The sequence below is a fragment of the Danio rerio genome, chromosome 8 (assembly GCF_049306965.1).
Source record: "Danio rerio strain Tuebingen ecotype United States chromosome 8, GRCz12tu, whole genome shotgun sequence".
Classification (NCBI taxonomy): domain Eukaryota; kingdom Metazoa; phylum Chordata; class Actinopteri; order Cypriniformes; family Danionidae; genus Danio; species Danio rerio.
The window spans coordinates 51,416,737-51,438,365 of NC_133183.1; the positions used below are offsets into that span (position 1 = coordinate 51,416,737).

The following is a 21,629-nucleotide window of genomic DNA, read 5'->3' on the forward strand; positions in this document are numbered from 1 at the left end:
TATGTTAAAATCTAAAAATAAAATATTTAAGGAAACTTTAAAATAATTTACTCAATCTAATCTAAATAGAAAACACCAAAACAAACTACTTTACAACAATAAAAATGACAGTGTTATGATGAAACAATTTCTACAACTTTATTATTTACTAAATCTAAACTATAGGACTAAAGCCAAAAACAAGTAAGACATTTAAGACAAACTGCAGACATTTTAGAAAATACAACAAAATTGCCAAAACTAAAACTGCTCAAATACAGGTAAAGATGTTACTTGTACCATTTAACTAAGCACATTTTCAGTAAGGGGGAATGAAAGTTGATGTTTCACCTTAAATGACCTGGACACACATGATGTAACCTTTTAAACGCAATCTGTGCTTCCACACTGTATTTATTCTGCCATTTATAAAACATGCTTCTTTTGAAGTCTCTGTGTACATTGTCATGCCTGGCTCATAATGACCCTCCTTCACTCTTTGTTAGTCTGCAAATTAGCATCGCGTGTTCTTGAGAATTTATAAAGGGAAAAAGAATGATCTTTATGTAACAGCAGTTTTACAGCAGTACATGCAAAAACACATCAAAAGCTTCAAAGATGACAGGATGAAGAGTGTGTGGAGAGACATCTAGTGGTCTGACTGAAGCACTGCATGCTTATTAACATTACACATTTAAAACGTGACGTTTGTTGTTTGTTCAAACTACTTATTTATAATGAGCTGAAACTAGTTCTTGGGTTTTTTTGTGGGGACAACTTAATTTATGTTTAATCCACTTAAATAAATTAGTAAAAAACTAATAAGTTAACTTAATTCCTTCATGTTGTCTCAACAAAGTTTGTTTGTGTGGAACTCAGCATTTTTACAGTGCAGTCAATTGATTCAAAGACCAATCCATCCATTTAGATTGTGTCTGTTTTAGGTTTGATTATTCTAGTTTTTCTAAATGTGCTTTTCATCTTACATTTATTTATTTTTATTTATTCAGTTTTTTTTCCTTGTATACATGTTATTGTGTTTGTTAGACAAAACAAAATTCATTAAAAATATTAATTGTGACTTAATATTGTCTTTTAGATAAAATTGGTTGTGAAATAATTACTTTATATAAAAAGATTTTGAAAAGATCTAAACATCTAGCATGTGAGCTAGATATCCATGTACCGCGATGGTCTCAAACTCAATTCCTGGAGGGCCGCAGCTTTGCATAGTTTAGCTCCAACTCACACCTGCTTCATAGTCTCTAGTAGCTTTAAACACCTAGATTATTTGGGTCAGCTGTGATTTGATTAGGGTTGGAGCAAAACTATAGAGCTGCGGCTCTTCAGAATTCCTGTTTGAGACCTATGGTATACAGCTTTTACAATATATTTTGTTTGTTTAGAAAACAAATATGACTAAAACATGGTGGCTTTTTCATGATGTTCATGATATGTTTTTTTTTTTTTACAACAGCAGTACCACATCTTATACTAGAAGGTCTTCAAATATGCCGAAAATGTGTCTTCATGGAGTCAAATGAAAAGAAAGAACAAAAACAGATTAATTGTCTGCTCATGTTACACATCTGTCAAATGATCTCTTTACTGTGCGAATAGGCAGTCCTGGTTTAATCAAACTGAAGATGAGATCAGTTGTTCAGTGAAGCGTCTGATTACATGAGCATAAACCGATCAGTCATTGTCCATCATTACTCGTTTACCATCAGCTCATATGCAGACCAATCACTGAAGGGAATGATCTGAAATCTCCTTTCAGTTGCTTTCGAGGAACAGTAGTGTCTGCGTGTGAATGTGCGTGTGAGTATGTGCGTCATTATGGGATGTTCTTTTCAATAATTATAGTGTTTTGTGTGTGTTTTTTCTGCCTCCAGGCTTCCGTTGTTCCAGGCCAGTGCGTTTGCTTTTCTCGCTCCAGCCAGAGCCATTCTTTCACTGGAGAAATGGAAGTGTAATGCAACAGGTACATTTCTCACACACACACACACACACACACTTGTATATATGGTTTGCAAGGTCTGCCTATAGGCATAATATATTTTATACTGTAAAAATTATTATTATGCCTACACTGCAAAACAATATGATCAATTATTCATGACAGCACATGTTTTTAGTTTATTGTAACGTATACAATTAAGTTAGAACATGATTAACTTAGTTTAAGAAGCTGTTTTAAGTCAGTTTAACATAATATAAGTTAAATGGACTCATGAGGTTAATTTGATTCCGCTTAATGTAAGGCAACCAGGATTTTTTACAGTGTACCAGTAAACCAAACCCTAACAGAAAACCTGTGACCAATTTTGACTATCAAAAGACCCGGTTAAGTGTGATTTTTAAGCATTTTGAATTATGAGGACACATGGTATGTCCTTGTAAACCAGCTTAAATAAATATAACTAGGTCATATCTATGTTTTTATTTAATTTAAACCACACAAATGAGTACACACACACTTTAATGTGTTTAGGATACTTCCCATAGATGTATTGGGTTTCTTTTACACTGTAAATCCTCTGTGTGTCCTGCTCCAACCCTTACAGGAAACATTTTTACATTTTGTGTGATTTATGAGCTGTTTTTCTTATGGGGACCAAAGAAAAATGTCCTTACAGGGTCATAAATGACTTGTTTTACTATACTTGAAGTGACATTTGGTCCTTACAGTTTAGTGAATACCAGGCAAACACACGTGCACACAGACACTTTTAACAGCAGTAATGTGATTGTGGTGTTTCTTTTCAGCTACTCTGTTTTTAAATAGCACAGAGCTGCCGCACACAGAGGACATCTGGTACCCCAGGATACGAGAGGTAAAAACACTAACAGATGTGTTTATTGAGGAACGTTTTATTAAGGAATGTTTTTTTGAGGAATGATAACTGAAAATCTATAGAGGAACTAATAGATCCTATTCAAAAGAAGGTGATGATGAGTTTTAACCATCATCTGCATTTTAATTCCTCTAAAGTCTATAACACTTTGATTTTTAAGGGCACCTAGGTTACCCCTTTTCCAGATTTAATGTCTTTTGTGTCCCCAGAATGTGTCTGTAAAGTGTCTGCTCAAAACACCTATCAGATTATTTATTGTAGCTTTCTGAACTTTCTGTTTTATCCACCTTATTCTCAGCTGTCGAGTGGGCGCTGCCATTTGAATCTTTTTGTCTCGCGGCTTCCGGTCACAATTACTTCCATTCATTTTTTGACGTTAACAACTGCTCGTTACGCTGCTTGATGTTGCAATTTAATATTTTCTTATTATATTATGCTACTTGGTCTGTGTAGTCATGCTAACATTTGTTTGTTGAGCAAGTAGTTTGGCCATTTTCTGCCGTTTATTATTCCTAGTCATTTCTCCCATATGTGACTGAATCGGAAGTTCTAAGACAATCGCGAAAACAGGCGCACTTCCGCATTTTAGAATAAGGTCAATAGCGCTAAACAGCTTGTTGCTGTTTTTGTTTACTGGGCCTTTAAGGCTAGTCCTCCCCGCCCACTGTTTCCACCATTTTTATGTTGTTAAATTGAGAAAAAAAAAAACTAGGTGTGTTTATATCACCCCAATATGGCGGTCTATACACTATACCTGTCCATATGTCTGTCCAAACAGCTTGATTTAGCTTGACAGCTAGATTTTTCACTATAGGTGCCCTTTAAAAAGCTATACTTTGTATTATTTTATCTTTGCATCACATTAATAAAAATAAAAAACAATAAATATAATTAACACTCCTGTGAGGTGTTTGTAATACAGTGTATATGGGCAGAACATTAATTGTGACATTGTTCTTTCTTTTCTTACTGTCGTAACTCCTTTTTTTAGTTTTTTTTAAACATGGTGAAAATGCTTTCATGAAATCTTTCTTTTATTATTTGAGCAAGTTGGCATGCGGAAACGTGTTTGTGGTACTTTCCCATTCACTCCTCTCTAAGGGTGCTTTCACACCTAGACTTTTGTTTCGGAAGCTGTCTTGTTTGCCCAATTAGCGCGGTTCCTTTGGCATATGTGAATCCAGCAATCGCGCTTGGATCTGTGGCAAAACATTCGCTCCGAGATCGCATAAATGAGGTGGTCTCGGCTCGATGAACAAACGGATCGATTGTAGTGAGAAAGCGATATGATCCGAGCCTGGTTATATCACAGTGTATTATGGATATGTAATAGGCATACGGCTATATGAAGAGAGAATTATGAGTAGGGCGAGAGGTCCAGACATCCTAAGCCTCCCGGAGTCTCCCACAAATGTACAGAGACTCCCGTATGCCCGCAAATAAGTGATAATCTCCTGGAAATCACGCGTCTCCCTCTAAGGGTGCTTTCACACCTGTGAATCGATTCAGTTGTTCCGAAACAGAGATTACAAATGTTACATTGTTGCTCTTTGCTCTTGGAGCGGTTCGCTTTCACACTGCAAAATTTCAAATCAGACCAAAAGAGCTAAAACAAGTCACGTGTGAGTAAACTCTCCTCACATTGGTCAGAGTGTCAGGGTTTATTTTGCAGCGTCCCGCTCAGCTGTCAGGAGAGATGGTGGTTTGGTGGTGATTGACAAGGTGGGCGCGCGATATGTATGCGAAAAGAGATGCGGTGGGGAGGGGTGAGAAGAGTGCGCGACGATGCCTATTTGAGGACCGGGAGGCAGAAGCGAGATTACCGGGAGATCATCACTCGTTTGCAGGCATCCGGAGACTCGCGAAACTTCCTGCCCTACTCATAATTCTCTCTTCATATAGCCGTATGCCTATTACATATCCATAAAAGACAGTGATATAACCGCGCTCGGATCGGATCGCTTTCTCACTGCAATCGAACCGCTCCAGGGTTCATTTCAATCGAGCCGAGACCACCTCACTCATGCGGTCTCGGAGCGATTACTTTGGCGTGGAACAGAGTGCGATTGCCCTGTTCACATATGCCAAACGAACTGCGCTAACTGGGCAAACGAGACAGGTTCGAAATAAAAGTGTAGGTGTGAAAGCACCCTAAGTCCTCAAATACGTTGCGCACCCTTCTCACCCCTCCCCACCGCATCCCTCCTCGCTATTTAGACACGCCGTGCGCACCCTGTCAAACACCACCAAACCACCACCCCAGCTGAGCAGGTCTCTGCAAAATACACTGTGAAACTCTGACCAATGTGAGGAGAGTTTACTCACACATGACTTGTTTTTAGCTATTTTGGTCAGTTTAGAAACTTGTGTGTGAAAGTGAACCGGACCAAGAACAACGAGCAACAATGTAACAAATTTAATCCTTGTTTTGAAACAAATTACCCAACTATGACTAGTAGCCTTTATGGTGAAAATGGAATTGTGAAAAGGCCCTGATGTAATTATTTATTATGACTCAAAATTTACAACGTGTCATCGATAAATAAAAAAATTGCCCATTTTATGGTTGAAATTAAGTCACTTTTGGTGACATTAAATCACTGTTTTACACTCTTGATAATGAAGATGCCAAGAACAGAAAAAGGTTTCACAGCAAGAATAGAAAAAATCTTTTTTTATTTTTGATACAAAGAACCATTTTTCATATTGGGGAAAAAACACTTTCATAAATCTAAAGATTTTTTTTCCACTGAAAATAAGCGTTTGATAACACTCTTAAAAAGTGTACAGAATAGTTACTTCATTGGTTTCAATGACTCCATGGAGAACCTTTAACCCTTTTGTCGTGTTCACCTCCCACCCCTTACTTTAGTGTTCCCGGTTTGTTTTAACTACTCTTATATTAGGACAAATAACATTTTTTACCACCAAATTTGTATTCAACATTGTTTAGCTGTGAGCTATGTCTCAAGTAGTGTTTAAAATAAATTTATAGAATTAGAATTACATAAAATACCTGCAGTGAAAATACCAATAGCCACTGAAAGTGTATTACAAAATGAACATGTAATGGAGGTAATCACGTGGGAGAATCGACACATACAGTAAGCGTGGGAAAGAGATGTGTGCCCTCAAAAGACATTGTTCTGTCTGAAATGTGTGAGTGAGAGAGTTGGGGTGGTGTGTATGGGGAAGTTTTCTGTCTGATGGTTGAATATAGCCTGGATACCCATTAATTTGCTAAGGGGGTCACTTTTGACTGGGAACATCACAGGTGTAACAAGGTTGATTAAAAAAAGTCCATAAGGCCTTGAGGCAATCAGATGTGAAACACACTATTTATGAGTGTTTTAAGTTGTAAATCGGTCAGATTTGACCCGAACACGACAGAAAGGTTAACCAGGAACCTTCGTGTTCTTTGAATCTCTTCATTCTAATTTTTCTAATCACTGCAAAGCAGTTTTATTTTCTTTTGTTTTGTTATTTTTATTTATTTTATTTTATTTTATTAAAGTCTAACTAAAGCCCTTGAATTATTTCCATTGTCTCTGTAGATATTGCTTCCAACAATTTGCATTTCAATTTGACTTGATTATGTCTCTTTTTAGAGACTTTGTGTAAACAGATTTGATATCGATTTCAGCCTGGCAGACATGAAGACAAAGCAAAACTAGATTAAACACCGCATTACACCGTCTGGAGGCCTTCGTCAATGACACTTTTAAACCTTTAATCACTTTTAACCTTTACCTTAAATTGCACATCCATCTCTTTTCTCTCTTTCCTTCTTTCTCTCTCTCCATCTCTACACACGCTGCTTGTTGAAACTACTTATTTAAAAGAAGTTGAAACAACACAGTGCTTAAATGTTATAAGGAGAACTTAATTGTTTCATGTTCAATTAACTTAAAATTGTAAAAGTATTGAGTTAACTTAATTGTTTTGTGTTGAGACAAGATGAAGGGATTATGTTGAACCCAGTATTTTTTACAGTGTATCTCTATATCTCTCTCTGTCTGTAGATTCAAGGTGCAATAATAGTGTCGTCTCTAATCGAGGTGGTCATCGGGGCCTTGGGTTTGCCTGGCGTCCTGCTCAAATACATTGGGCCACTTACAATCACCCCTACCGTGACCCTGATCGGGTTGTCAGGCTTCCAGGCAGCTGGCGAGCGAGCAGGCAAACACTGGGGCATTGCCATGCTGTGAGTCCTACTGTCCTGCAAACATGACTAGCTTTGTGTGAACGCCGTGTTTGATGTATAACTCTCCATCTCTCTAAAACAGGACGATATTCCTGGTGTTGCTGTTTTCTCAGTACGCGCGGAACATCCACCTGCCGCTCCCCGTCTACAAATCCAAAAAAGGCTGGACGTCGTACCGCCTGCAGCTCTTCAAGATGTTCCCAGTGAGTTTCTCTGTTAATCCAAGATAAATATGTTTCAGTTAGTCACAGATGGGAATTAATGCAGAATGAGATGTTATTATGTTGTTTAATGCAGGGGTGGCCAACTCTGTTCCTGGAGAGCCACCTTTTGTAGGTTTCAGTTGCAACCTAAATCAAACACACCTTCCTGTAATTATCACGTGGTGTTCAGGTCCTAATTAATTGGTTCAGGTGTGTTTGATATGGGTAGCAACTGAAATCTGCTGGAAGGTGGCTCTCCAGGAGCAGGGTTGGCCACCCCTGGCATAATGTTTCATATGTTATATGTTAGATCAGTAGTTCTCAAACTTTTTTCATCAAGTACCACCTCAGAAAACAATTGTCTCTCCAAGTACCACCAAAATGAGCAGTATTGAAATACAATAGCGTAGTAGGCCCAGTAAAGCAGCTACAACTCTGCACAGTTAAAAAAACGTGGCAGATCACCTCAGAAATATAGGCTTTATGTCATATATCGCATATTATATACATCATTTTTGATACATTTTTAAATGTGTGTAGCATGTACATGACATACATCATTCCTCCGTGTACCACTAGAAGGAAGCCAGCGTACCACTAGTGGTACACGTACCACAGTTTGAGAACCACTGTGTTAGATCATATTATATTGTAGAAAAAAATGGGTATTTAATTGCTTTAAATAGCGGCAATGACATGGTATCCTTTTTTATTATATTATATTATATTATATTATATTATATTATATTATATTATATTATATTATATTATATTGTATTGTATTGTATTGTATTGTATTGTATTGTATTCAGTTATTTTAAGAAGGGATTTCTTTTTTCTGAATGCCATTGCATAAAATAGATATTGTGTATATATTATGATAATATAATGATTTGTATTATATTTTATTATTTTTCTACTCATCTGTAATGTTAGTGACAGAAAGTGAGACCGAATTTAAAAATGAATATATAAATAAAATACAAATAAATAAAAACACAAATCAGCGTAAAAAAGTTAAACATTTTTCCATGGTTGTAATCAGAGCTTCATATGAACTTTTTTGATCACCAGCCACAGTGGCTAGTAGTGTTCCAATGTTACTAGCCACTTGCCATTTTCACTAGCCACAATTTTGTTGTTGGGAAAATATATATTTTTATGCATATATTTTACTTTGGCTTGCTAAAATTACTTGATTTAAATATTGTGTTGTGTCTACATGCCTCCTGGTTCATTAAACTTTTTAATGTGTTGTGACCTTGCTCAATGTGCATGAGCACATTTGTTGTGGTTTTATAGTGTTTCTTTGCAATTAGTTTTATTTCGCATAACTTTTCAGGTCTCAACACTAAGGATTTACCTTTTTTTTTCTCTGGCCACACCAAACTCATTTTTTCCTTGCCACAAATTTTTAATAATGGGTTAAAACAAGCAAAATATATCTGTATACATACACTTTTTATTCAACAAAAATGCTTTTTGAAAAGCAATTTACATAAAAAAAAATGTTGTCATGCATCTAAAACTATACACAGGAGTCTGTCCTGGCTAAAGGTTCCAGTTTACAAGTTAACTATACATAAATGTTGAGTTAATCTCCTATTAAAGCAATGTTATTGTAAAGGATGATAATTAAACTATTGACAAAAATAACTGTAAGCAAAAGAAAGCAGATAGAAAGCATTCCATGTGCAATAATGAAAGGATGTTCGCACACACACTGTTAACGTTAGGCCTATTAATAATCTGTTCATTTAATGGTTAAAGCGAAAGAGGCAACCGCTGTTGCTTACAAACAATCTCGAGCTCTCGAAAGCAGCAGGACTGTGGCTACATAAGCATTGCATTTTTTCCAGTCTATTTCAAAGAGAACCAATAGTAGTTGTGTTTCCAGGCATGGTTGCTTTCCGCAAGGAAACGAGAGCGCACAAGCTTTTAAAACACTTGCGCATATCACATCAGCATTGCGCAAGACACTAAAGCTCTTGTCAGTGCGTGAGAGTTGCCTGTGTCTCTGTGTGAATTTTCTCATTCGTTTTTCACCTTCTCTCTTTTGCTTGCCCGAACAGTTATTTTTGTCAGTCGTGCTGCTTCTTGATTCTAAGATCACACGTGCAAGAATATTGACAAACGGTCATAAACTAATCCTAATTCTAATCTTTAGTGACGAGCCAGCATTGGCAACTTATTGGCAACTTTATTGACGAGCCAGCATTGGCCACAATTTTTTTTTTTTTAACCAGCCAAAGTGGCTAGTGGGAGCGGCTGTCTAACCCGCCACAGCTGAAATCTACCTGCAATTGGCTGGTTGGCGGGTGTTAATTTCAAGCCCTGGTTGTAATAAAAAATATGAGAATAATCAGACACACAAAAATTTATTTATTTAAATAGTAAATATTATACACACCAAAACCACAGTTGTAATGAAATTGATATGAAGAGTTCAGATGCAAAAGCAGCTAAACGCCATTACCGCCAAAAATGAGATAATGACATTGAGTGAATGCTTTAGGCACGTAGTACACCATCAACAAACAGATTTGCTTTTAATCATCCAAACGTCAGCGTCCGTGCATTCAGAAATAACAGTTTGTTGGAAAAAGCCGCTAAGCGCCACTTGCCTTTGAAAGCAAAAGCCGATACATTCCCAAGAGCCAATCAGAAGCGAATTGAATCATATGAGGAGCGCGAATTGGCTTTTATAAGGAGATGGTTTTATTCCACTTTCGATTTCGATTTTAAAAGGTGAAGTTTGATCAACTGGATGAGCCTGTCCTATAGTCAGTAAATGGCAAATGAAAACATCCCTTACATAAAAACTGTGCATTATAAGAAAACACAATGTGCAGTCGGAAGTGTAGCATGCATTCATAACGTTTTTTTTTTTGTTTTTTTTTGAGCAGCGACGCTTCTTTGAGTCCGATTTACTATACATTATACGCCAACTGCGTTTCATGAAAGACAGAGCTAAGAGGCCTTTCTTTTATCCCACGTGGATGCTATGAGGATAAACAAGGGACCAAAACCAAAAGACCAAAATGTTGAGAATGAATGACAGCTTCTAAAACGGTCTAAGAGGCATCCCCTTTTTGCCTACCAAACCTACCTAGTTTTTTTTTTTTTTTTGCTAATGTAAGCTATTTTCTAAAAAGATAAATATAATGTATAAAACTACAAATTATTGATATTACTCTTTATTACCTATCTGGTAAGCTTTTGGTAACACTTTACAATAAGGTTCATTAGTTAATGCATTTACTAACATTAACTAATCATGAACAACACATTTACAGCATTTATTAATCATAATTGAACATTTACTGATGCATTATTAACATCCAAGTCCATGCTTGTTAACATTAGTTAATGCACCATGAGTTAACATGAACTAACAATGAACTACTCTATTTTCATTAACTAACGTTAACTAGCATAAACAAATACAGTAGTAAATGCATTGTTCATTGTTTGTTCATGTTAGTAAATGCATTAATTAACATTAACTAATGAACGTTAGTGTAAAGTGTGACTAAGCTTTTTATATTAATATGAATATTTATGCACAGATATTGATGTTTCATAATGTTTTACACTACGTTATTTGAATCTATCAAGCTTAGCTTACAATGTTTACATTGCTCTACTTACATTAAATCTAAATCCCAGATATCAGAAATGACAACAGATTAAGATTTAATTAATGTTAATTTTAATCTTATTGATTAATGCAACTACTTGACAGATTTCATTCATTCATTTTCCCTCTGCTTTTCTCTGGTTTATCACAGGGGAATGAACCGCCACTTACTTGACAGATAATTGACAGACAGATAATTACTTGACACTTACTTGACAGACAGATAATTTTAGGGAGTTTGTGTAATGTGTTTTATGTTTGGTAAAATTATTTGTAATTGCATCTTTCGTGATTTTCACCTAATTACACTGTCTTGTCCCAATAGGTGGATTTAGAGGTTTAAAAGAAAATAGGCTTTAGAGGGTTTTGCATCTGAACTCTTCATATGTTCTCTGATTATTTTATTTATTTATTTTTTCTCACTTTCATTGTGTTAATATAAAAATAGCAACTTTTTGTTGTTGTTGTTTCCACCATTGTTGTGATGGAAAATATAAGTATTATAATATAAATAATGAATGCTACTCCATTTATTTCTGAAATGAACCACATGCCATAAATAAATGATCCCAGTCATTAGTTGCCAGTAGTGTGACTTGGCACTTTCCGAGTCTTGGCACGGCTCATAATCCGCTGTTAGCTCTGATGACAAGCCATAATTAGCATGCTGTTTCAGAGATGAGCTGCTTTGGGCCTGGGCTTTTACATGATAGCACAGCAGACAATGACATGGCAGTGAAAGTGTGTGGGAGGCAGAGAGAGGAGCCAAAACACACACAATGATCCTTCAAAATGAACCGTGATCATGCAGTGTGTTTGTGCCGTCTGCTGGTGGGAAGGATATGCAACCACTGTCTGGCTTTGTGTTTGGTTGGACTGAGCATAAGAAGAGTTTCTTGTTTTAATACCGTCTCTCTCTGTTTCTCTGTAGATCATCATGGCTATCCTGGTGTCGTGGTTTCTTTGCTTCATCTTTACGGTGACTGATGTGTTTCCTCCTGAGAAGGACAAATACGGTTTCTATGCCAGAACAGACGCTCGACAGGGCATCCTGGCAGCCGCTCCGTGGTTTAAGATACCCTACCCCTGTGAGTGCATGTGTTTGTGCGTGAAATGACATGGGTATTACAATGTAAGCATGTTTTTTTGGGGACATTTCTTATGTCCTTGTAAACCAGATGACTTTAAAAGTGAGAGGTAAACCACCTTTACAAAGTGAAAAATTGTCAGAGGGTTAAGGCTGGGATGTCAAACTCAATTCCTGGAGGGCTGCAGCCCTGCTTCAGCACATCTACCTGTAGGTATCAAACAAGCCTAATTGTGCGTTTACACCGAAGGCGGTGAGAGCGTCAAAGGTTGCTCTCGCCACCCTGACAACAATGCTGTCTGCTTTCAGTTCCGGCAGTGAGAGCGTCAACATTTGCTAGATTGTTGATGTATCATATCAGTTACATTTCTGCATAAAACATGCTTTCTGCATGAAAATGTTGCACACTTTTTATGAAATTAATTTAACAATGGAAGATCCAAGTTGAAGGTAGTGTTGCTTTGCGGTGCTTAATTATCCAATGTATCCATATGTCTAAAATATCCAGAGACAGCAATACTGTTTTGTAGGGATGTAACGGTATTGTAAATACCGTCATACCGCAATATTAATTTTTTTCAAAATTACCGTAGTCGCATGACTCGGTAAAACTATAGGTCTTCTGAGAAAATTTGCTCAGGCGAATGAAGCGAACGGGAGGTACCGGAAACTACAATTCCCATCAGCCCAGGCTTGGCCATAATCCCTTGCGGTCTGTTGTCGCTACAGATCCAGTAATGCGGAAATGGAGTGTGCTGCTAGAAGCGGGGATCAAAAAGAGCTGGAAAACCCTAAAGCGGGTGTTGTCGCCGCGCGCGTACTGAATAGAGGTGTTGTCGCGCGAGTTCTGATCAGCTGTGTTGTCGCGCGCGTACTGAATAGTGGTGTTGTCGCGCGAGTTCTTATCAGCTGTGTTTTCGCGCGCGTACTGAATATCGGTGTTGTCGCGCGAGTTCTTATCAGCTGTGTTGTCGCGCGCGTACTGTAAAGCGGGGACGGAGGGTATGTCGTGTCGCGGGGGCACTTTTGATCATTTTGAAAGGGAACTTTCTATCCAAGACTAAAAAGGGCATGTGCACTGCACAGGTTAAGCACTGTGTGTGCACGTGCCTGCAGAAACACAGCACACTGTTCAGATTGATGCAGACATGAGATCTCTATCTCACTCATGGTTTGTCCTCTCAAGTGGGGGAAAGACAATGCACAACGTTACCCACTGCTGTCAACCTGGGCCAAGTCATATCTCTCAGTCCCAGAAACCTCAGTCCCAAATGAGAGGGTTTTTTCTGTTGCAGGGGACATTGTAAATACCCAGAGATACCAGCTTTTACCAGATTATATTTATATGATAATTTTCCTTAAAACCCATCTCTATCTAAGTGAGTGAGTGATTAAATGTTGAATGTGATGAGTTTTCAACAATACTAAATTGAAACTTAATTTTTTTTACATGGTTTAATATTTTTTTGTTATTAAAATTGAAGTTCCTGTTTCAAAGCTTACAGATAGATGGCTAATTTGTATGTCTTTGACACTTTTGGCACTTTTTTTGAGTATTTTCATAAGTTTTGTTTTTTCCTGTAAATGATTCAATAAATACCGTACCGTGACATTCATACCGAGGTATTACCGTACCGTGAAATTCTGATACCGTTACATACTGTTTTGTAATGTTGCATGAGATTCCTGCTTTTTTAAAGAAAAAAATAATATATATATATATATATATAGTAATGCACTTTAGTAACTCCCCAGTAATTATTTTTAATGTATGTTCCTGTAAGAAAACATTGCAAATAATTGAAAATCCGGCGACCGCAATAATCAAACCCTTGGGAAAAACGGTGGTGGGAACCAAAGTTCAAAGTGACTGTATTCTCTGGACTTTTATTAAGTGGTGGACTTCTGATTGCTTGCTGCCGAACCGTGTCATAGCTCATTACATTATTGACTTGATTTCAGCTCTCCTCGATTCCCACATCGGCGAAGACGTGCCTCACCGCTTATCGCCGCCATCTTGCATTGAAAATGAATGACTTCCAGCTACTTTGACTACTAAACGTACTTTAAAGCACTTAATAAGTTTGATCAAGTGTGTTTAGTTAGGGTTGGAACTAGCGCTGTCAAAATTAGTGCGTTAATGCATGCAATTAATTTTAAATAATTAACGCGTTAAAAAATTAACGCAATTAACGCAGTTGCAGGTTTTTTTTACTTCCTGTTGTGGTGGTCGTGTGTTCAACACACAAGACTTGTGGATAAGACCAAGGAAGCACTTTTTGAAGGCAAGTTTCAATATAAAACAATTAGTCGCATCACCAGGCTCTCCAAAGTTTCATGCAATTTCGGGTTTTTCATTTTTAACTTTCTGTTGTAAGTTGATACCGCATGGCAAACAGAAAGAAAATCCTCCGCATTTTGTGACTCTGTGTTCCTTTAAGGTAATAAAATCACTGCTTAGGCTACACGGTAGAATTTTAATAAGAGTATAATCTTAATCATATTAAAAATCGGTGTATTGGTGTCTTATGTGAATGTACTCAGAAAGTCTCTGGTAAAGTCGCAAGCTGTCAAAGACAGGGCATTACTCTACCTTTCAGCATGAGCCCTCCAAGTTTATCGTGTTTCCTCATTAAACGCAACGCAAACGCGTTGTTGTGTCAGAATCCTTGTGAAATACAGTAATACTTTAGGACGCTTAGTTTAAGCAAATTTGATGAACGTGATCATGCGTGTTGAATCTGAGGGGAGTCGCTCCAGTATGGAAGGCCGTTGGGGCCAAAACGTCTGCAGCGCGTTGTGTGTGTGTCTGTGTGCGTGTCTATGTCAGGCCCTTGAGGGGTGTCAGGGGTGGAGTGAGCGATGTATCTGAGTAGGGGCGTGCGTGCGCGAGACGTGAAATTATCATTCATTTGCGGGCATTTGGGAGTCTCTGTGCACTTGCGGGATACTTCTAGTCTTAGCAACTGGATGAATGTAAAGGAGGATTAAGCTAAATTGTTTCTACTCTATAATTAATGTTCTCAACTCACAGCAATAAAACTTTACAATAAGTGCTACAGTTTGTATTCTATAGTTTATTATTATAATTTTTCATTTTCCATATCTGCAATTCCTGTATTTTGGCATTTTTTTGCAGTCCACTTAGAATCCAACTTGGAAATCAATGTTTTCTTATTTGGCATTAATTGTTTTGAAATTTAAATGTCATTAACATGCCTGTGTTTTAATTTCTTTAATAAATATGTCTGTCAAGCCAGGATCTTGATGGTTTATTGTGGGTATGTTGTTTACATGAAGAAATCTGTGTTACAAGTTAAACACAAATTCTATTAAACAATTATATTTTGAATTTTAATTCTAATAAACAATTATATTTTGAATTTAAATAGTTTTTGTCTTGCGTTCACATTAATTTTACATTTGAATAGCCAAGTTTCAGTATTTTATATGCGATTAATCGTGATTAATTTTTCAAAAAAGGTGCGATTAATTAGTTAATTTTTTTTAATCGATTGACAGCACTAGTTGGAACTAAACTCTGACTACTAAACAGACTATTGAACTAAACAGAGCTGTGGTCCTCCAGGAGTTTGTCAAAGTTTGTGCGTTAAGGAATTGAACATATAGTTTATACACTATAAAAATCATTTTCTTTGATTATTCCATGAAAAACATTTATACCGGTAAGTTGATGTTTGTGTTTGTGCTTCTGTTCATGATTTTGTTTCTCTCTGTGGTTGTGTTTCTGTTTATGTGTTGCGGCCTTACAAACCCAGTGATCTACCAACTGGCTTTTCAGGCCAGACCTTGTAATAAACAAACACCATTAGACTTCTGCAAATAAAAAAAAAAAATTATATTCTAGCTATAGAGTTTCTTATATTGTAGCTTGCTGTTCAAGTATTTAACCCTATATTAGGTGTAACTTTTAATCTGATCTTCTGAACGCCCTTATTGTGGCACAGTACAATATATAATCATAATAATCTTTATTGTATGATTAAAATATATATTATGCGCTAGTACAATTTTTTTTATTACCTAAGATTTGAAGTACTCTGTAAAAGGGTTGGGTATTGTTTGGGGTTGTAGCCTTTTTGCAGCTCTACCCAACCCTACTCTATAAGTACACCATTTAATAAAATGAAGTACTCTTTTTGACATGTCTCATATCTTTTAAGATAAAGGCAATCTCTTAATATCCTACAATAATACTACTCAAAACTAAGGTGGCAGACAAACCGGTGTTATTGCTCTTCTCACAGTTCATCCATCAATTATTAAATTAACTATTATTAAATACAATTGGAATGAATCAATTGTATTCAGCACACCACAAATAACCCCAAAAACTCTAAACAAGACTGCAGTTTCCTGGACCTATTAAATATTACTGTACTGTATGCAATGCAAAGAGAAAATAATCTGAAGGTACAATACACACTTTACTGAAAAGAGCTACAGGCACAGATTAATGTCACGTTAATATACCAAGCGTAAATTAATTTTTATGGATAAATAAAACACAAAGTCAAATGTCCCACTCACTCATTCCCCACTGCTTTATTTGAAGTACAGCCTTATTTTTTTAAATGATTTGTTTCAGTTTCCCAAACTGTAAGTGCAATCCTAAATTTGAAATCGGGTCGTCAGATCCAGGAAAAGGTGGATGGGTCTTTCTGTATACTCATTCTAAATCGATTACTCATAATGCTTTGTGTGTTCCAGTCCAATGGGGTCTGCCCACAGTGACCGCAGCAGGGGTGATTGGGATGCTGAGTGCCGTTGTTGCCAGTATTATTGAGTCCATCGGGGACTATTATGCCTGTGCCCGTCTCTCCGGTGCCCCTCCACCTCCTATACATGCTATTAACAGGTACAACACAAACACACATGATTTCAAGATTCGGGGTGGGTTGCACCAATAACTTGATCAACTTAATCTAGATTAAATCAAGGTTTATGTAATATTTATATTGCACCAAGCTTTAAATCGTGTTTAGACAGCAGTTTTAAGCTACACAAAGGAACACAGTCTCTCCATGGACAACCTTCTGAGGCACTTCTATTGACATTTTCAGTTTTTCACAAAGATAATATTAGTCCTGTTTTGAATCTATCACAATTTCAATGCACAGGCTTTTGTAAGTCTTTTTAAATAGAGCACAATCTCATTTGAATCTAAAGCCACAGTCACCAAAAACAGCTCAATTTGAGCCTAGAAGGGGCAGTTTCATTCAATCATTCATTTTTCTTTGGCCTAGTCGCTTATTTATCAGGGATTGCCACAGAGGAATGAACCACCAACTGTTTCGCCATAAGTTTTACGCAGTGGATGCCCTTCCAGCCGCAACCCAATACTGGGAAACGACCATACACTCTCGCATTCACACACGCGTATACGCTATGACCAATTTAGTTCATCCAATTCACATATAACACATGTTTTTGGACTGTGGGGGAAACCAGAGGAAACCCACGTGAACACAAGGTGAAAATGCAAACTCCACACAGAAATGCCAACTGGTTCAGCTGGGACTCAAATAAGCGACCTTCTTTCTGTGAGGTGACAGCACTAACCACTGAGCCACCGTGCTGCCCCGGGACAGTTCTAAAGAGTTATAAAAACAATTTGGAGTATTTTGAGATGAAACTTTGCATAAACACTGAAACTTATTTCACATCTTGTAAACAAGGGTATAATAGGTCCCATGTAAAGTGTTAAAATGAAGTGGTGCAACATAACTCAAGTTAAAATAAAGCCCAGATCAACAAATCCTTGATTAGCTCTAAACTCTACTTAATTTAATTCTTTTTGGTGCAACCAGTTCTAAACATGTTTAATTATCCATATCAGATCTGCACCACAAATCATCTTTGGGGCATTTTTGCTATGTACTTTTCTTTAGCGGACGGAAGTTATCCATTTATTTGTCTACAGTGCTAATGCATAAATCGAATGTATTGTTTTCCCCAGAGGGATCTTTACAGAGGGCCTTTCCTGTGTTCTTGATGGAGTCTTTGGCACTGGAAATGGCTCTACATCTTCCAGCCCAAACATCGGAGTGCTGGGCATCACAAAAGTACAATCTTTTCATATTCAGTGCCTTTTCGGTTTCTTTTGTGTTTTCACTTACTAACAGAAATGGTTTCGTATAGGGCTATATGATATATGGTTTCAGCGTTCAATGTTGAGTTGGGATTATAATTATGCAGAAAACAGTTTAGAAAACACATGAAAAGTTTAACTCTAATGTGAAAAGGGATTCAAGCGAATTTAAACCAATCTAGCACAAGAAATGATCAAATGTGTAGCATTAACAGAGATTGATTGTAGTGAATTGTTTCTACAATGAAGACTACCGTAGTCAACATTTGAAGTGGATCACAAGAAATTTCAAAATTATCATGACAACAATGGGTGTTGTTAAATACTTTGATGAAAGGTTTTTATCCACTTCAAATGTTGAGTGTATATATATATATATATATATATATATATATATATATATATATATATATATATATGTATATATATATATATGTATATATATATATATGTATATTTATATATATGTATATTTATATATATGTATATTTATATATATGTATATTTATATATATGTATATATATGTATATTTATATATATATATATATATGTATATATATTTATATATATACATATATATACACACACACACACACACACACACACACACAGTATATTGGATTATTTATTTCTATAACTCAATATTGTCTCCAGAAAACTATAAAGAACTGTTTATTCAGTTGTATGAATTTATGCTATAGAATTGATGCTATTGTTCTACTGTTCCAAAGAAATAAAAGACAACTAAATCACAACTAAAGCACAAACATTCAGTACAAATAAGTAGTCTTAAATAAATAAAGCATTATTTTAGCCTAAATATAGAAAGATGTTCAGTGTTTTCTATTTTGATAGGACTAAGGCAAGACATTTTCATTTATGTTTTTATTTCTGTTTTTATTTACATTTTCGTTGTTGATTATATTTTACTATCTCATTTTATGTCTCAATTATTGTACATAATAATAAGCGAATAATGAAAATAAATGAATAATGAAAATAGGCCTAAATAAATTATTTATTTAAAGACATTGCCGCAAAACACTGAGAAACGGTCAGGAGCATGGTCTAAAGAGCTTGAGTTGAATGCTGCATCATAAGCAAAAAAATAAATTGACCTACCTTAAGCAGATCACTAAAAGTATAATAAAAATATTTTTGCCACAGGACATAAATTAAGTCTCGCAGGTTTATTTTTAATAATTTAATTCCAGTTCAGTAGTTCTTTGTTATATTTTTTTAGATGCTAGGTCTCAAAGAAGCCTAAAGGACTCTGTTAGTTTGATCAGGTGTGTTTAATTAGGGTTAGAACTAAACTGTGCAGAGCTGCGGCCCTCCAGGAACTGAGCTAGACACCTGTGGCCTAAATGGATCAATATTTTTTTTTGACATCACCTCATGCTTCAATTTCTCATCAAATCTTCTGACCAATCAAATGCACTCTAATATCTAACATGTCCCTCCCCATTCAAGACATTTCTCTTTTTTTTTTTTTTTTTCATTTAATGCGTTTGTTTCAGTTGCAATTGTCAAACAGATTAAGAGAATGCACATTTCAAAGCACTAAGAATCACAACGTTATCATTTAATTAAAATAAATAAGCACTTTTGTCTCTCATTAACTGTGCAGGTGGGCAGCAGGAGGGTCATCCAGTATGGTGCAGCATTCATGCTACTGCTAGGAATGGTGGGTAAATTTAGCGCTCTGTTTGCATCGCTGCCGGACCCAGTCCTTGGAGCTTTATTCTGCACACTATTCGGCATGATCACCGCCGTCGGCCTCTCCAACCTGCAGTTTGTGGATCTCAACTCGTCCCGCAACCTGTTTGTCCTGGGATTCTCCATCTTCTTCGGCCTGGTTCTGCCTAGTTACCTTAAAGAAAACCCACTAGTCACTGGTAGATGCACATATATACCACATGGAGAATGATGTTGGTTGTGTTTTGAGGTATTTGTGGGGAACATGATTCTTTTCTTCTGTCGTAGGTATAGTGCAGATCGATCAAGTGCTGAATGTTCTTCTGACGACTGCCATGTTTGTTGGCGGTTCAGTGGCGTTTGTGTTGGATAATACTATTCCAGGTAGGTGCACATAATTAAAATATTGACCTCATTCTTTAATGTTGAAGTGCACTCGTTTTTGTTTTAGAACTACCGATTTAGTTGCTTATGAGAGAATTGACTAGGAATAATATACGGCAGTAAACGGTCAAACTATTTCCTCTATAAGCAAGTGTGTTCATGACTATACAGACATTGCAAAATAATATAATAAGGAAATATAATTTTGCAACATCATGCTGCAGAAAGAGCATGTTAAATGTCGAAAAATGAATGAAAGTTAATGAGACCGGAAATCTCAAGTCAAAAAGATTCAAATGCTTCGCCTGCTGTAAAGAAAAAGGTCATTACTCAAAACCTGTTGTTTTGTCAAAGCAAATTCACGTGGTAGCTCTCATTCTTGAAAATAAAGATGATAAAGCTAGAAGAATAAGAAAACTGTTGATAATTACTGGATCAAAAGTAAATTCATTCATGTTTTCTTTTACTAATTAAAACTGAAAAAATAAATGCAAAACATTTTTTATTCCACATTTTTATATTTACATATTTCCATATTTGGTACATATATTTGGTCCAGTTAATGTTTTGGACTAATTTTAAATATTAGTTTGTTCAAAAGCATTGATTAATAAATAAATTACTTGATTTATTAAATAACTAACTTACTAATTGATCAATACATTAATTAACTAATTAATAAATAGTTATTATTGTTATTATTATTATTATTATTATTATTATTATCTCATTATTTTAAAGCAAATTAGAAATTATTTTAAATCATTACCCTTTAAAAAAAACTAAATAATAAACTTAACTAAATTACCACTTCATGTTTAAATTTTGATTTATTTCTAATTAATCATGCCGCAATAATGAATTGTAAATGCTTAATATAAATTATATCTATAATGTGCTTTTTCTGATGTTTTGGACCATATTAAATATTAGTTCAAAAAACATTGATTGATAAATAAATAAAATTATTATTTATCATTATTATTATCCCCGCGACCTGGCCCCGGATAAACGGATGAAAATGACATTATTATTATTATTATTAGTAGTAGTAGTAGTAGTAGTAGTAGTAGTAGGGCGAGGCAGTGGTGCAGTAGTTAGTGCTGTCGCCTCACAGCAAGAAGGTCGCTGGTTCAAGCCTCTCCTCAGTTGCCATTTTTGTGTGGAGTTTGCATCTTCTCCCCGCGTTCGCGTGGGTTTCCTCCGGGTGCTCCGGTTTCCCCCACAGTTTAAAGACATGCGGTACAGGTGAATTGGGTAGGCTAAATTGTCCGTGGTGTATGAGTGTGTGTGTGTGAATGTGTGTGTGGATGTTTCCCAGAGATGGGTTGCGGCTGGAAGGGCATCCGCTGCGTAAAAACTTGCTGGATAAGTTGGCGGTTTATTCCACTGTGGCGACCCCGGCTTAATAAAGCGACTAAGCGGACAAGAAAATGAATGAATGAATTATTATTATTATTATT

The 21,629-nt window shown here is 36.2% G+C and overlaps 1 protein-coding gene across 2 annotated transcripts in view; it reads left to right on the forward strand.

Moving 5' to 3' along the window:
- Positions 1 to 21,629, forward strand: part of slc23a2 (solute carrier family 23 member 2) — a 68,821-nt gene that overhangs the window by 43,797 nt on the left and 3,395 nt on the right. For both annotated transcript variants that reach the window (XM_021472133.3, XM_021472134.3), the window contains 9 exons: positions 1,875 to 1,963; positions 2,749 to 2,816; positions 6,860 to 7,041; positions 7,124 to 7,244; positions 11,816 to 11,972; positions 16,703 to 16,850; positions 17,952 to 18,057; positions 19,715 to 19,982; positions 20,071 to 20,166. In XM_021472133.3, the coding sequence (XP_021327808.1) occupies positions 1,875 to 1,963; positions 2,749 to 2,816; positions 6,860 to 7,041; positions 7,124 to 7,244; positions 11,816 to 11,972; positions 16,703 to 16,850; positions 17,952 to 18,057; positions 19,715 to 19,982; positions 20,071 to 20,166 (1,235 nt within the window). The remainder of the gene's footprint in view (positions 1 to 1,874; positions 1,964 to 2,748; positions 2,817 to 6,859; positions 7,042 to 7,123; positions 7,245 to 11,815; positions 11,973 to 16,702; positions 16,851 to 17,951; positions 18,058 to 19,714; positions 19,983 to 20,070; positions 20,167 to 21,629) is intronic.